The sequence below is a fragment of the Sylvia atricapilla genome, chromosome 8, assembly GCF_009819655.1.
Source record: "Sylvia atricapilla isolate bSylAtr1 chromosome 8, bSylAtr1.pri, whole genome shotgun sequence".
NCBI lineage: Eukaryota > Metazoa > Chordata > Aves > Passeriformes > Sylviidae > Sylvia > Sylvia atricapilla.
In genome coordinates, this window is record NC_089147.1 from 4,806,777 (window position 1) to 4,819,542 (window position 12,766).

Here is a 12,766-nt window from a genome sequence, read left to right on the forward strand (position 1 = left end):
GGAATGGGTTTGGTCAGAAGGGACCTTAAATATCATCCAGTTCTACCCTCTGCCATGGGCAGGGACACCTTCCACTGTCCCAGGCTGCCCCAAGCCCCAGTGTCCAACCTGGCCTTGGGCACTGCCAGGGATCCAGGGGCAGCCACAGCTGCTCTGGGCACCCTGAAGAAGTTTAGACTTGTAAAAAAGTTGTTTATATATTAGGGCTCAGTTTGCTGTTCATAGAAAGTTTACTAGCACTCATGAACTTAGTAAAAAGCAAGTATTGTGTTCTTTCCTCGTCTCACCTCAGCAGCAGGCAGCGGAGTTCCCATGGTTAAACATCCCTGCTGGGATAATCTTGCTATCCTACATGATTTTGGGTGCTGCAGGAGGATTCTGCTCTTCTTCTTGTACTGGAAATAAAGATTTGAGTTTGGAAATTCTGTCTCAATTACAGATAGCAGTTCCCCCTTCCATTATTCTGAACTCCTCCTGTATTTGTTGAGTAACTTGGGGATTGTCCAGGCCAGCTCTATAGGGCCACAACATTATTTTATTAAGAGTCCATGAAGTCTCGTTCCATTTTCAGAAAAGGCTCTTTGGATGGGCTCAGGATTTCTTCCATCCTTTTATCCTGCTGTAGCAGCTGAGGGAGGTACACAGGGATGCATCCATTCCCCCCGGAAGGCCAGTGTGCGGGCTGAGAAGCTGCTCAGGCCGTGAGGGTGTGCGGGGACACAGTGCGAGGAGCGGCAGCGATGTTCCACCGCCGATCCGCCCGCGGGGGAGGCTGGGCCGGGCACAGCGGCGGGCGGGGGCGCTGCGGGGCCGCCGGCGCCATGCCCGCCGCCGTGGTGGAGTACAAGGGATGGAAGGAGGGCTACGGCTGCGGCTACTGCGGCGCCACGCGGGGCAAGGTGTCGGCGGGTGAGCGGAGCCGGGGGCTGGGATGGGATGGGACGGCCGGGCCGGGCCGCGGGGCTCCTCGGGCGGCGCCGGCGCTGCCGCCCCGCCGCGCTGCCCGTGCGAAACATGGCGGCCCCGCCACTTCCGGTGCGCGCCGCCCGCGCGCCGCCCGCTGCAAAGATGGCGGCGGGCGCCGCTTCCGGGCGGCCCGGGGCGCTGACCTGAGGCGGGCGGGCACCGCGGGGATGGCGGCGGGCGGCGGCTCCCCCAGCATCGTCGAGTTCTTCGGCGGGGAGGATGGCTACCGCTGCGGCTACTGCAGGAGTGACACCGGCAACCTCTCGCACGGTGCGGGCGGGACGGGCCGGGAGCGGAGCCGCGGGCGGGCCGCCCGGGGCTGGCCGAGAAGCGGCGATGCGGGCGCGGGGCCGGGGAGGGCGGCGGGCGGCGAGGACCGGCGGAGGCTCGGCAGCGCAGTGCCCGCCGCCCAGCCGGGAGCTCGGAAGGGCTCCTATGGCCCGGTGCTCGCGAACGAGTGTGACACAGCTAAGCAGCAATTCTGCGCTGTTTTCCTTGTGTGTTTCAGGTGGGAGGTGCAGAGGGGAACTTAGCGCTGGTACGGCCGGGGAAATACGGTTGATTGCATCCCAGGATTTGTGTTGGGTTTCGGGTTGTTACATTTTCTGTGGCTAGTGAAATCAGTTATTACGATATTTAGCAACATGTCAAATCCGTGGAAGACATCTATGCATAGGTGGCCATTGGTTACTCCGATATGCAGTAACCACAGAGTCACAGAATGGTTTGGGTTGGGAGGGACCTTAACTATCATTAACTATCATCCAGTGCCACCTCTCCATGGCAGGGACACCTCCCACTGCCCCCGGCTGCTCCGAGCCAAACTTGGCCTGGGACACTGCCAGGCTCCAGGGGCAGCTACAGCTGCTCTGGGAAACCCATTCTAGTTCCTCACCACCCTCACAGGGAACAATTCCTTCCTAAGATCCCATCCATCCCTGGCCTCAGGCAGTGGGAGCCATTCCCTGTGTCCTGTCCCTCCAGCCCTTGTCCCCAGTCCCTCTCCAGCTCTCCTGGAGCCCTTTAGGCTCTGGAAGGGGCTCTGAGGTGTCCCTGGAGCTTCTCCTCTCCAGGTGAGCATCCCCAGCTCTCCCAGCCTGGCTCAGAGCAGAGGGGCTGCTCCCACCGCTGCAGAACTTGTCACATTTTAAAGGCAAACCGTGGTCAGTCAAGTGTGTTGCTGTGTTATTTCAGGTATGTGGGCACATTCGATGACAGTTCAAGATTACCAGGATCTCATAGACAGAGGATGGCGAAGGTACGTTGGAAAAGAAAACACAAAGCCGTATTGTCAGTTGAGCTAAAAGTTAGGATCCACATTTAAATCTGTAGAAACACTTATATAATATCCATGAGTAATTTTTTTCCAGTGCTCTGTGACCTTTTGTAACGTGATGCTGTTAAACAGAAAAATATTCAGTAATTTTAGAAGGATAATACGGTCAGCAAAGAATTGAAGAACTTGCTCTTTGACTTTTCATCATGAAATGTTTTGATGTGATTTTAATAAAAAAGCTTCTTCATTTCTTTTGGAGTATAAACAACAACAAAAAAATCAATGCATATTTATTACTCTTTTCAGAAGTGGAAAATACGTCTACAAACCTATCATGAATCAAACATGTTGTCCTCAATACACAATAAGGTAAGAAACTCAAAATACACTTTTGTAAGGGATTTGACCACTTCAAATATGTTCCACCATTTGTGTTTACTGCTTGAAATACATCATACTTGAGAAGTTTTATCTACTTTTATTGATATTTTGAACAGCAAATATTTATACTCTAGTGTTTGTGCATAGGGACATCAGCAGCTCTGGGATATTTTCCTGTAAGGAACTTTGTCTGTAACCCACAAACACTGCTTTAGCAGCCTAAACAAGAGGCTTACAGTTGTATTGCAGTAATTCTAGAGATGCACATAAAAAAATGTGCCATAAGGACTGATATAATTTTAATAAGTGGTTCCTTACCCTTTTTTTCTTGAAACAAAATTTCACAAAAGAAATGTTCTTTTTCTTCTCTTTTAGGTGCCAGGCTTTGCATTTTCAGGCTTCCAAGTCTCACAAGAAGGTTCTGAAGAAAATGTTGAAATTTATTTCCAGAGGAGATGTTTCGAAAGTAGCGAATGAAGGTAAGAAACTCTGAGTGTTTGGAAACCAGTACTGATGTGATAAGAGGATTTAAATACCTGCTGGAGTGGTCAAATGGGCTTTGAATTCTGTGTGTAGACCCCTGGCTGGGCTGTATCTTGAGCACTTCGGTAGCCCAGAGACCAAATTGTTCAGATGGCTTGGGTTGTTGAAGAAAAGTTTTCCTTACTTTTTCTGTAGACCAGTTTATTTTCCTGGGCATGTCCTCACTTTCTAGCTAGGTGCTGTAGAGAACTAGATGGTGTTTTTACTTTTCTCATGAGACTGGTAATCTGGAGAGGACTAACTCTAGAGCAGCTGGTGGCAGAGAAAAGGAAGAGCAACTCAAGAGGGTTTTTCCAGGTGATTGAACAGTCACCCTCCATTTATCCAGCACCAAACCCACCAATTCTTCGTGGTGGTGAAACTTGTCTTGCTTCTGAATCATTGTAATTTGCCTCTTTTGTGTGTGTGGTATGCTAGGTTTGTTCATTGTTATTTGTTTGAGGCTATAGCATGAAATAGCTGACTGTCCAATTTTAGTGGAGAAAATAAAATTGTTCTTATAAATGAGTTGATATTCATAATTCGGGGTCATAAAAGAAACTTCGTTTTCAGACTGTTGCAATAGTCACTTTATCTGTGGGAAAACACTTGTAAAATTTGAAACCAGTTAATTTAGTACTGATTTTAATTGTGGAGAGTGTGAGTTGTGGTTGTGCAGAGAGAAATTCACTCATGCAGATTTTTATTACTGACAGAAGAGCCAATGGATTCCCACATTGAGGATGTGGCCACGTGTGATTTTCCATACAAAAGCGAGTCTCAGGTCAGTCAGTCTGAACTGACTCCCTTGGCTGTGGATCACACTGAGAGGGTGGAGAATGAAGATAAGGACTCAGGAGAAACAAAAGAAGAGGGGAATGTGCAGAAGGTGGAATCGGATTCTGGCCAGATCTGTACAGACAAAGACACACCAGTCCCGGCAGAACCGTGTCATTCAGCTAAAGCTGTTCATGCACCACCTAAGCCAGGTAATTTCTGGTAGTAATTGGAACGTGGTGTTATCATTTCACATCTTCTTGAAATCCTTTCTTTTCATCTTGCTTAGTAAATTAATAATTGTTTTATTCCCTGTCTTCCTCCCAATTTATGGAATTACAGTGTAAAAATTGAGAGGCGCTGAGTGTTACTTGTAATGTTGTAATTTATATTTTGTTTTGTTAAAAAGTTATATTTATGTTTTTATCCTCACCTTAAGCTGTGGTTGCCCCATCCCTGAAGTGTCCAAGGCTGGGTTGGATGGGGTTTGGAGCCACCTGGGGCAGTGGAAGGTGTCCTTTTAAAGGTCTTTTCCAGCCCAAACCATTCTGTGATTCAGTGTGACTCTGCCTTCTCTTGGGATGTGGGTGATTTCTGGAAGGAAGTTGGTAAGGGGTGGGTGGATTATTGCCAGGATAATTTGTTTAGGGTAGAATTGCTGGCAGCCACTTTGTAGCCCAGAGGCTACAAGTAAGGCAACCTTGTCTTACAGATAATTTTTCTCCCATTTTCTGTAGCCTGTTCTGGAAAATAAAGGGAATTTCCTTAATTGTGGTTTATTGCTACATGGTAAGGAAAATCCTAGTGGAAACTTGTGGCTTTAGAGTTTCTGCCTATGTTGGGACATCCTACTAATTCCTGATTTCACTCACCGGTTGCATGTTGTGCCAGTATTGAGGAGAAGAAAGTACTTTTTTCTCTTTCTATAGCATGGCTGATGTCAAGTGAAATAATATTTTTTCCTTAATAACCACTTTTCCCTATTGGATGTGATTTTCACCAGTTTAATAAGCAATATTTGCGTCTAGATAAAAGGAAAATTTTCAGGAATTCTCAATCAGAGAATCAGTAGTGTTGCATAGAAATACTAGAGAATTTTTAAAACTGTATTTTATATTTTGATCTTCTACAAACCTTTACAGCCCTTATATAGTTTGTTATTTATGTGATTTTTACTGTGCAAATTCTCTTGTTTTAAATAATAAATTAAAAACTTTGGCCAATGTAAGCTTAGTATTGGAAAGAAATGAAGTGGCTGTTGACAGCAGGTGGCAGACTTGGGTAAAGAATAGGAGTATAAAAACCTGCCAGTGCTTTGGAAAAGGTGAGGTAAGGTCTTCAGTTAGATTATTAATAGCTTTGGGTCAGATTTTTAGCACTGGAAATGCAGATAAGTAACACTGTAATGCATTTCAGAAAAAAAAAAAAAAGATTTAATTTTACAGAGCAGAAATATTCATTAGTGTGCTTCTTTTTGGTGTTTCTAAAGATAGGAGTGAATAAGTGATCAGAAAGCCTATTTAATTTTTTTTTTTTTTTTTTAATGCTAGCTGGTGTCACAGGTCAAGTATAGTTTAAAATTTTCCAGATAGAAAGATGTTTAGTTTTTATCTTGGAAAATGTAGACTTGGTTAGTAATAAGATTGTTTAATTGCAATTTTATTCCTTTATAAACAAAACAGGTCATTGTCCTCTGGGAATAATGGTCTGTTTCTGCACAGTTTCAGATAGAAAAGAAGGTTTGCTTATATCTGTGTAGGCACAGTCACTGCTCGAAGAAGTTTTTCTTGCTAATTTACAGCTCACAGAAGATGCAAGACATGAAACAGATCCTGATACAGATGACGTACTCATTCTTCAAATGTATCCTGAGAGTTTTAAATAAACTCTTCCTGTGATTTGTTTGCCTGAGGACAGGTCACACAGTGTCTGTAATTCCCTCATGCCTTTGCACTTGTTTAGGTTTACAGCTCACAGTTCTTGTGTTAGTAAGAAACAAATGGGTCAACATGGGAAATAGTGCATAGGTTTGACTTCTCTTTTTAGCGAATACCATTTCATAAGTAGAATTCTGTAAATGGCTGATCTGTTAAAGACAGAGGTAAACTGTAAAAAAGTGAATTTATTAATTAAAACAGACAATCTGAACATAATTTTAAGCAGAGATGCAAACTTCTGTGGCCTTTTACTCTTCCATTTCATGACCACAGTAGCACTGGCAGAATTTCTACATCCTGCCTATGGATTCCAAGTGAGGGGAAAAAAAAAAAAAAAAAAAAAAAAAAAAAAGCTTTATTTTGAGGTGTGTGTCTTTACAGGAGTCTGTGGTGTAGCCACATGGGGTTTGAATGCAGAAGAACGATTCTCTGTGATTTTATGGTTGTATTTTTGTCCTTCAGTATTTCAAGTTTTGTAATACACCCTTGGCTTTGGGGTGAAATGGTCAAGGTGGTTCCAGATTAGAGAGCTGCAGTAAATAGCTGTGGAAGAGTCACTGCATTAGTGTGGCATCAGGTGGTGGTGGCTGTAAATGTGAAAGGCCATGTTGAGTTCAGACCACAGTCTGCAGGAAAATGGTGATTTTAGCCATTTCTTTCCAGTGAGGAAGTAAGAGCTGCTCATTTGCTGTCAGATGTGGTGTTTGACTGTTTGCCTGTGCCCTTGTAGGGAAAGGGGCTGATCTGAGCAAGCCCCTGTGTCGGAAAGCAAAGGACATCAGGAAAGAGAGAAAACTACAGAAGCTCCTGCAGAACCAGATGGGCACAGTAGAAGGCTCTCAACTCCAAGGAGATCAAGCTTTCCTCTTGCAAAACTCTAAATCTAAACCAAACCAGCCTAAAAACATTGAAGACTTTATTCTTGTCCCTCTGCCTGATGATGCCCAACACAAATTAGAGGTAATGTCTTGTTCACTGCTCTTGGAGGCAGATGAAGGAAAGGTCTTGTTAAGGAGTTTTTAAAAAGCTTTGGTCTGTATTTATGGCTTTATGGAGTAGTTATGGCTTAAATCTTGAAATATATGTGGTACTGAATGATGTGTATTTATATATTTACATATAGATATGCATCATAGTGGTGCAGATATATATATATTTATACAAATTACACACCTATGGTGCAGCTTCACTCTTTTTAACCACAGGAGGGTACTCTTGCACTGCAATCAGTCCTAGCAGAGCCCAGTTCAATTATTAAAATAACTTGCAAAATTAGTTTCATACAATGTGACTGGAAAATGAAAAACTTTGAATTAACCAAGTGTTAAATAATGAGAGAAATTCAGTGTTTGGGTCTGCAGTATATAAATACTTAAACTGTTTAAGCTAATGGACCTTGACAAGGAAGTAGTAGCTTCATGAAATTAATCAGATAACAAGATACTTGCTCTTTACACACATCATTGGTGTGTGTTGATGTCTTTGAAAGCTGTAAAAATGGCAGTAAAAGATTTGCTTAATACACTGGTTACCACTACGTCTACTAGAGACAGTAATCTGGAAGGCTTTTGGACTTTCTAATATTTGTTAATCATAAAACCATTTTTCTTGTTATTTTTTTTTTCGTGAGATGGAAAACTAACGAAATGTTTTCCTGATCATTTTCAATGATGGTACTGGAAATGAAAGTATTTACTGACTAGAAGGCACGAAATTGATCCATCTCCCCAAATCCTTCACATTTCCTGAGGAGTTGTTTAACTGAATCATGATGGCTTTGTCTGAACATCTTCATTTAGAAGATGCAGGGAGAATTACAAGGATTAAAAAAAATTGCTCCTTGTGAAAATAGAACCATTCTGAAAATTAGATAGTTTTTGAAATTAATATGACCTTAATTATTTTTGAAAAGACATGCACTTCTCCCTGTGTGGTAGCATTCTTTTGCTTAGGGAGCAATCAGTTTTGATAAGAAGAATGTCTAATTTATAGATTATTTTTTAAAATTATTTTTGTGTGTTTGAGGGTGATGCTGTGAAGACTGGTAACTCCCTATTGTGGTTAACTCATAACTGAGTGTGGAAACTCTGCTTCATTTTCTTCTTTCAATTTTAAAAATCCCTGGAAATCCCTTTGGGATTATTGCCATAGAAACATGTTTTTTGGATGGAGAGCAGAGATTTGAGTCTTCCAAGCCTTTCAAGTATTTTTCAGTGTAGTGTGAGGCTATGAGAGATTATTTTAAGTAGCACAGAAAATCTCTTTAAAATGATGATTTTCATTCCCTTTGTTGGTATTATTTCCTGAAAATTGTGTAGTTTTTCTCTAGGCATTTTAGTTAATTTGCAGTTTGAAAACCTGTGTTATTCAGTGTAAATATGAAAGCCTTCAGTTGCATAAATTGAGCTGGAGAATTAGAAGGCTATTATATAATAGTAATTAATTTGTGGTGGCACTTGTGCAGGAGGGTAAAATTGCTGTGTTGTTTGTGTTATGTATAAATGTACAGCTCTTGCATGATATTTTAATAATAAATGTGTTTAACTTCTTCTGAAGGTGAGGGTGGTGAGATCATCTCCACCAAGTTCCCAGTTCAAAGCCACATTTCAGGAGTCTTACCAGGTCTATAAACGTTACCAGATGCTTATTCACAAGGACCCACCTGACAAACCAACCATTAATCAGGTCAGAAGGCCAAATTGAATTTTATGCAAAGCTTCCCCTGCATTTCACACATTCCTGTTTCTAGGAGAAACAAGTGTGGATTTTATATCCATTGGATATTCAGGAGCTTGTAAAGTACTGTATCCAATAAAATCAACATCCTGAAAGTGCAAACTCTTGATACCTCTTTGTGAGTGCCACAGATATTTGGGTTTAGTTGCAGGCAGAAAAGTTATGGTTGTGTTGGGTAAGAAATGGACAGGGTGAGGCTCTTGGAGATAGAGATGGGCCTTAAAAATACAAATGTCATAAAAACTAAATCCAGCTGGACACTCAGCCTCATAACTGGCCTCCTTGGCTTTGGTTTGAATGTTTCCATCAGAAGGACACAATGATCAGGGCCAAGATGTGAGCAAAAGTTTATCACGCACACAAATTACTGGTTTGAGGTTCACCAGAGTGAAATAATTCTTTTCACTTTCAATTTAAGGCTTTAAAAAGTAACCTGTGCACTCCATCGAAATTTACACATTGTTGCTGCTTGAATAGGTGCAGTGTAATGAACACTGCAGTGAAAAGGTGGAGTGTAAGATGTGAGAACTGTCAGATGTGTTACACCTCTGTTCTAGAAGGAAAAAAAAATCATGAGTTGGAAGAAACAGCCTTTGTAGCAAGAACAAGTAATTGTTGAGCCAGGGCAATCAATGAGCAATGTGCCCTTAAAAATAAAACATTTTAAGAAGTCCTTGAGACTGATATTTTATATCAGGAAAAATAGGAAGTTGTCTCATTATTATGTTTAAGGTGGAAAAACTGACTTCAGAGGCTTTGAAGTGGATAGGAGGAGATCTTTCACTAGCCTGACCTTCAGAAGCAGATTATCTGATGCTAATGCACTCAAAACAGAATGCTTGTATTTCCCTTGCTCTGAAGGTGAGGTTAGTACCTGTCTCCTTTGAGGACCCCCAGTTCAAATCATCCTTCAACCAATCTGCCACTTTATTTGCCAAGTATCAGATGTCTGTTCACAAGGACACACCTTCTGACTGTGGGGAGAACGAGGTACAGTTCACTGCATGCACCTTTCTGCAAACAGCTGCTTCAGATGCACAAATAAATGGTGGGAAATGCTGTCTCTTAGAGCTAATCCAAATATTAAATTATTGAAGTTATGGCCATTGCTGAGGTCTTTTGGTGACAAAATCAACTTCTGCCTTCAAGTGCTTTAGTACCTTTTCTATGTTTCTCCCTAATTTTTCGTGTTCTTGCTTAATTTAACAGGTGAAGGTTTTAAAAATCTCATTTTTTATTCCCATTCCATTGCCAAGCACGGTGCTCAACTGGAACTCCCCTTTATAGCAGGAATAGTGCAAAAATATTTCACCAGCTGATTCTCTGAGGCTTGATAAGAATATGTTGCATATGGATAAACTCTGCTCTTAGAAGGGTGTTTACAGAGGATAATCCTAATCTAATGAATTAAAAATAATTAAAAATAATTAAAAATAATTAAAAATACTCATGGGGTTCTGAGCAAGCAGCAGTTCTCCATTTCTCTGGCAGGTGGCACAGCCTCCTCACTGGCAGAATTAATGAAAATGCTACCTCAGATCTCTCATTTCTATCTACTGCAGATGTACAGCTTTATTATTGGTCAACTAGTCAGGATTTTCTGTTGCTGAGAGTGAGCTACCTGCAGCAGTGAAACCTTGAAACCTTGTAAACTGGGGCTGTTTTCCAGGTAGAATTGTAAAACCACATCATAATTTTTGGCTTTAGTTCAAAAGAGTGTAAGGGGAGCTTTTTTTTTTTTAGATGTCTGTAATGCTACTCTGGAAAGCCATAAAATCCATTTCACTTTGTTTAGTAAAATAATAGCTCTCATAACAGTAAGTAGTAGTCTCTGCCCTTTTTATAATTGCTGGCATAAGTGGGTTTAATTATAATAATGTAAAAATTGGAGGCATGCCAAGAGAGACTGAGCTATTTACTAGATTTGTACCAAGCATTACCTGGTCAGATTGGAGACTTGATTTTTTTTCTGCTATGTTGGAAGGATTTCAGCCTAGAAAGATGTGTTAGGGACACTCAGGTTTCCACCACCTGAAGGTGTAAAGGCTGTCCTGGGCATTGCTGTTGAACAGGGAGGAGATGGATTTCTGTTCACTGCTAGTAGTGTAACAGATTTTTATCCTCTTTTTCCTGATTACTTGCCATAGGGGTTTCCCTGCTTTGCCTTTATCTCCTCTCTTTGGCCTCATGTTAGTGCAGGCTTAGATAATTCCAGGGGAAACATAAAACCTTCTCTGAAGCATTTACTGAATGTAAAAATTTGATCTGATGCTGATGGGTTCGAATTTACGTTCTTTTTCAGCCTTGGTAAATCGTATTTTGTGTCCATGAGACTGCCTGGCCAAGAAGGTTTTTTTTTTTTTCACAATTAATAAGAAAAATAATAAATGCTAATACACCTTTGTTGTAGTAATTCATGCACAGATATATAGATAAATATGGATTTGGAGTCTATTTTTTAAACTGAGTAACTTTTAGTAGCCTTTGGTTATATTTCTGGGAGAAAATGTGTAGATTAATATATGGAAGGATGATTTTAGAATAAGAAGAATGAACTTGTCTCTTGTATAATCCCAAGATTTGGCTCTTTGGATGATCCAATTCCACTGGATTTATGGGAGCTGTGTAATGGCTGGTCTGTGTTTTGATAAGGGCATCCTTATCTGCAAATGCTTTAAGTCTTGCTCAGGAGCAGAAATCCCTGTTTCTGGGTGAGAAATGCAGGGAGGACCTTGCAGAACACAAATCACCTGGGAGATGCTCTGGTCCAGCTCCGCCCCAGCTTCAGGATGATTTATAAATCACCTGGAGATAGATATTTCAGAACATTTTGCCACCTGAATCTCTTGTGTTTTAGATGAAGCAATAAGACAGATGAAATTATAGATACAGGTGTGGAACTGTGGAGGTCTGGATCAAAGATTTTACATGACAAAACATTTTTTTTTGCCTTTTCACCCCAAGAAGGAAACTTTTTGATCCCAGTGAAATAATCAGTGGCTAATTTGGATAGAACAGAGGATGTCTTTAGCAGTTCTTAATGAAGGATCTTCTCATCAGAGGCATCACATTTCTGACCCGGTCAGAAAATCCTCAAGTCTTTTTGCAGCAGTCTTTGTCTTTAAGAAACACAGCTGAAGTGTGACTGAACCAAGCTATGTGGCAGCTACACAAGCTAGAAAACATTTCCATAAAAGATCATAAAAATTCTGCAGTAGTTTCCAGAGAGAGCAAGAGTGAACAGTTTATTGATGTTTAGACCTCCTGGAGCAAATTTTTTTAAACTTTTTATTTAACTTTTCACAAGGGTTTCATAATGACAAACTTGTAGAAAAACAGTATCTGTCTGTTCCCTCTGTGAAAGTAGCTGGACTCTCTCTTTGCTTTGTGCTTAGCTAAATATTTGTCTTGGAAGAAAAGAATTTCGGGACACACAAAAGATACACTGTTTGAAAAGGTGCAAAAAATTACTGAAATATGTAGAGTGAGGTTTTTCTTTCACCCTCCCCCTCTTTTTTTTTTTTTTTTTTTAATTGCTTCCCAGGAATCCACTTGAACTAATAGAGAAAAGTGAGTGAGAAGTCTGGGAAATGCCAAGGAGCACATTCTGATCAGTTCCAAGCTGGTATCAGCAGCCAGTTGCAAACTTTTAGGTCTCTCTAACCTAGTTTCCTCTCTCATATTCCAGTGAGAGAGTACTAAAAATCAATAGCCTTTGTGGTTATTTTTAGCCTTTTCTACATTATTATACAGCTCCTGGAAGCCGTGGCAGAACATCTCACGGCAGTGAACTTGGATTTCACATCCTGGTAGCTCTGACTCAAAGACTTAGAATTGAATATTTCTATGTCAGCCTAAAAATGCCTTTTGTGTGGCCTTTGGGACTGCAGTGCTGTGGATTCATGGATTTTATCATGAAATGTCTGTAAGACCCCCAAAAATTAGGCATCCAGACAATTGAGTGAGTTGTCCACAGTCATCATTTTAGCTCAGATTCTTTTCGCATCTCAGTTTATCTCATTCTTCCTGATTCCACCACTGCATTTTCTATGGAAATCCATATAAAATTAAATAATCTTTATCGTAAGACTGATAAACCTCCAGTATACTGACAGAAGGTTTCTTCTGAGCAAGAAAGCCACAGTCACTTTTGTCACTCCATGAAGGAATT

The 12,766-nt window shown here is 41.2% G+C and overlaps 1 protein-coding gene across 5 annotated transcripts in view; it reads left to right on the forward strand.

Annotated features, from left to right (window-relative positions):
* Window positions 1-82: 82 nt before the first annotated feature.
* The window catches only part of ATE1 (arginyltransferase 1), a 65,649-nt gene continuing 52,965 nt past the window's right edge, over window positions 83-12,766 (forward strand). For 2 of the 5 annotated variants that reach the window (XM_066323469.1, XM_066323474.1), the window contains exons 1-7: window positions 85-909; window positions 2,161-2,224; window positions 2,549-2,611; window positions 2,999-3,102; window positions 3,862-4,134; window positions 6,590-6,819; window positions 8,416-8,544. In XM_066323469.1, the coding sequence (XP_066179566.1) occupies window positions 741-909; window positions 2,161-2,224; window positions 2,549-2,611; window positions 2,999-3,102; window positions 3,862-4,134; window positions 6,590-6,819; window positions 8,416-8,544 (1,032 nt within the window). In that variant the 5' untranslated portion in view covers window positions 85-740. Of the gene's footprint in view, window positions 910-1,044; window positions 1,237-1,486; window positions 1,505-2,160; window positions 2,225-2,548; window positions 2,612-2,998; window positions 3,103-3,861; window positions 4,135-6,589; window positions 6,820-8,415; window positions 8,545-9,456; window positions 9,586-12,766 lie in introns of those variants that run through there. The other 3 variants (XM_066323470.1, XM_066323471.1, XM_066323472.1) reach the window with 3 other exon arrangements.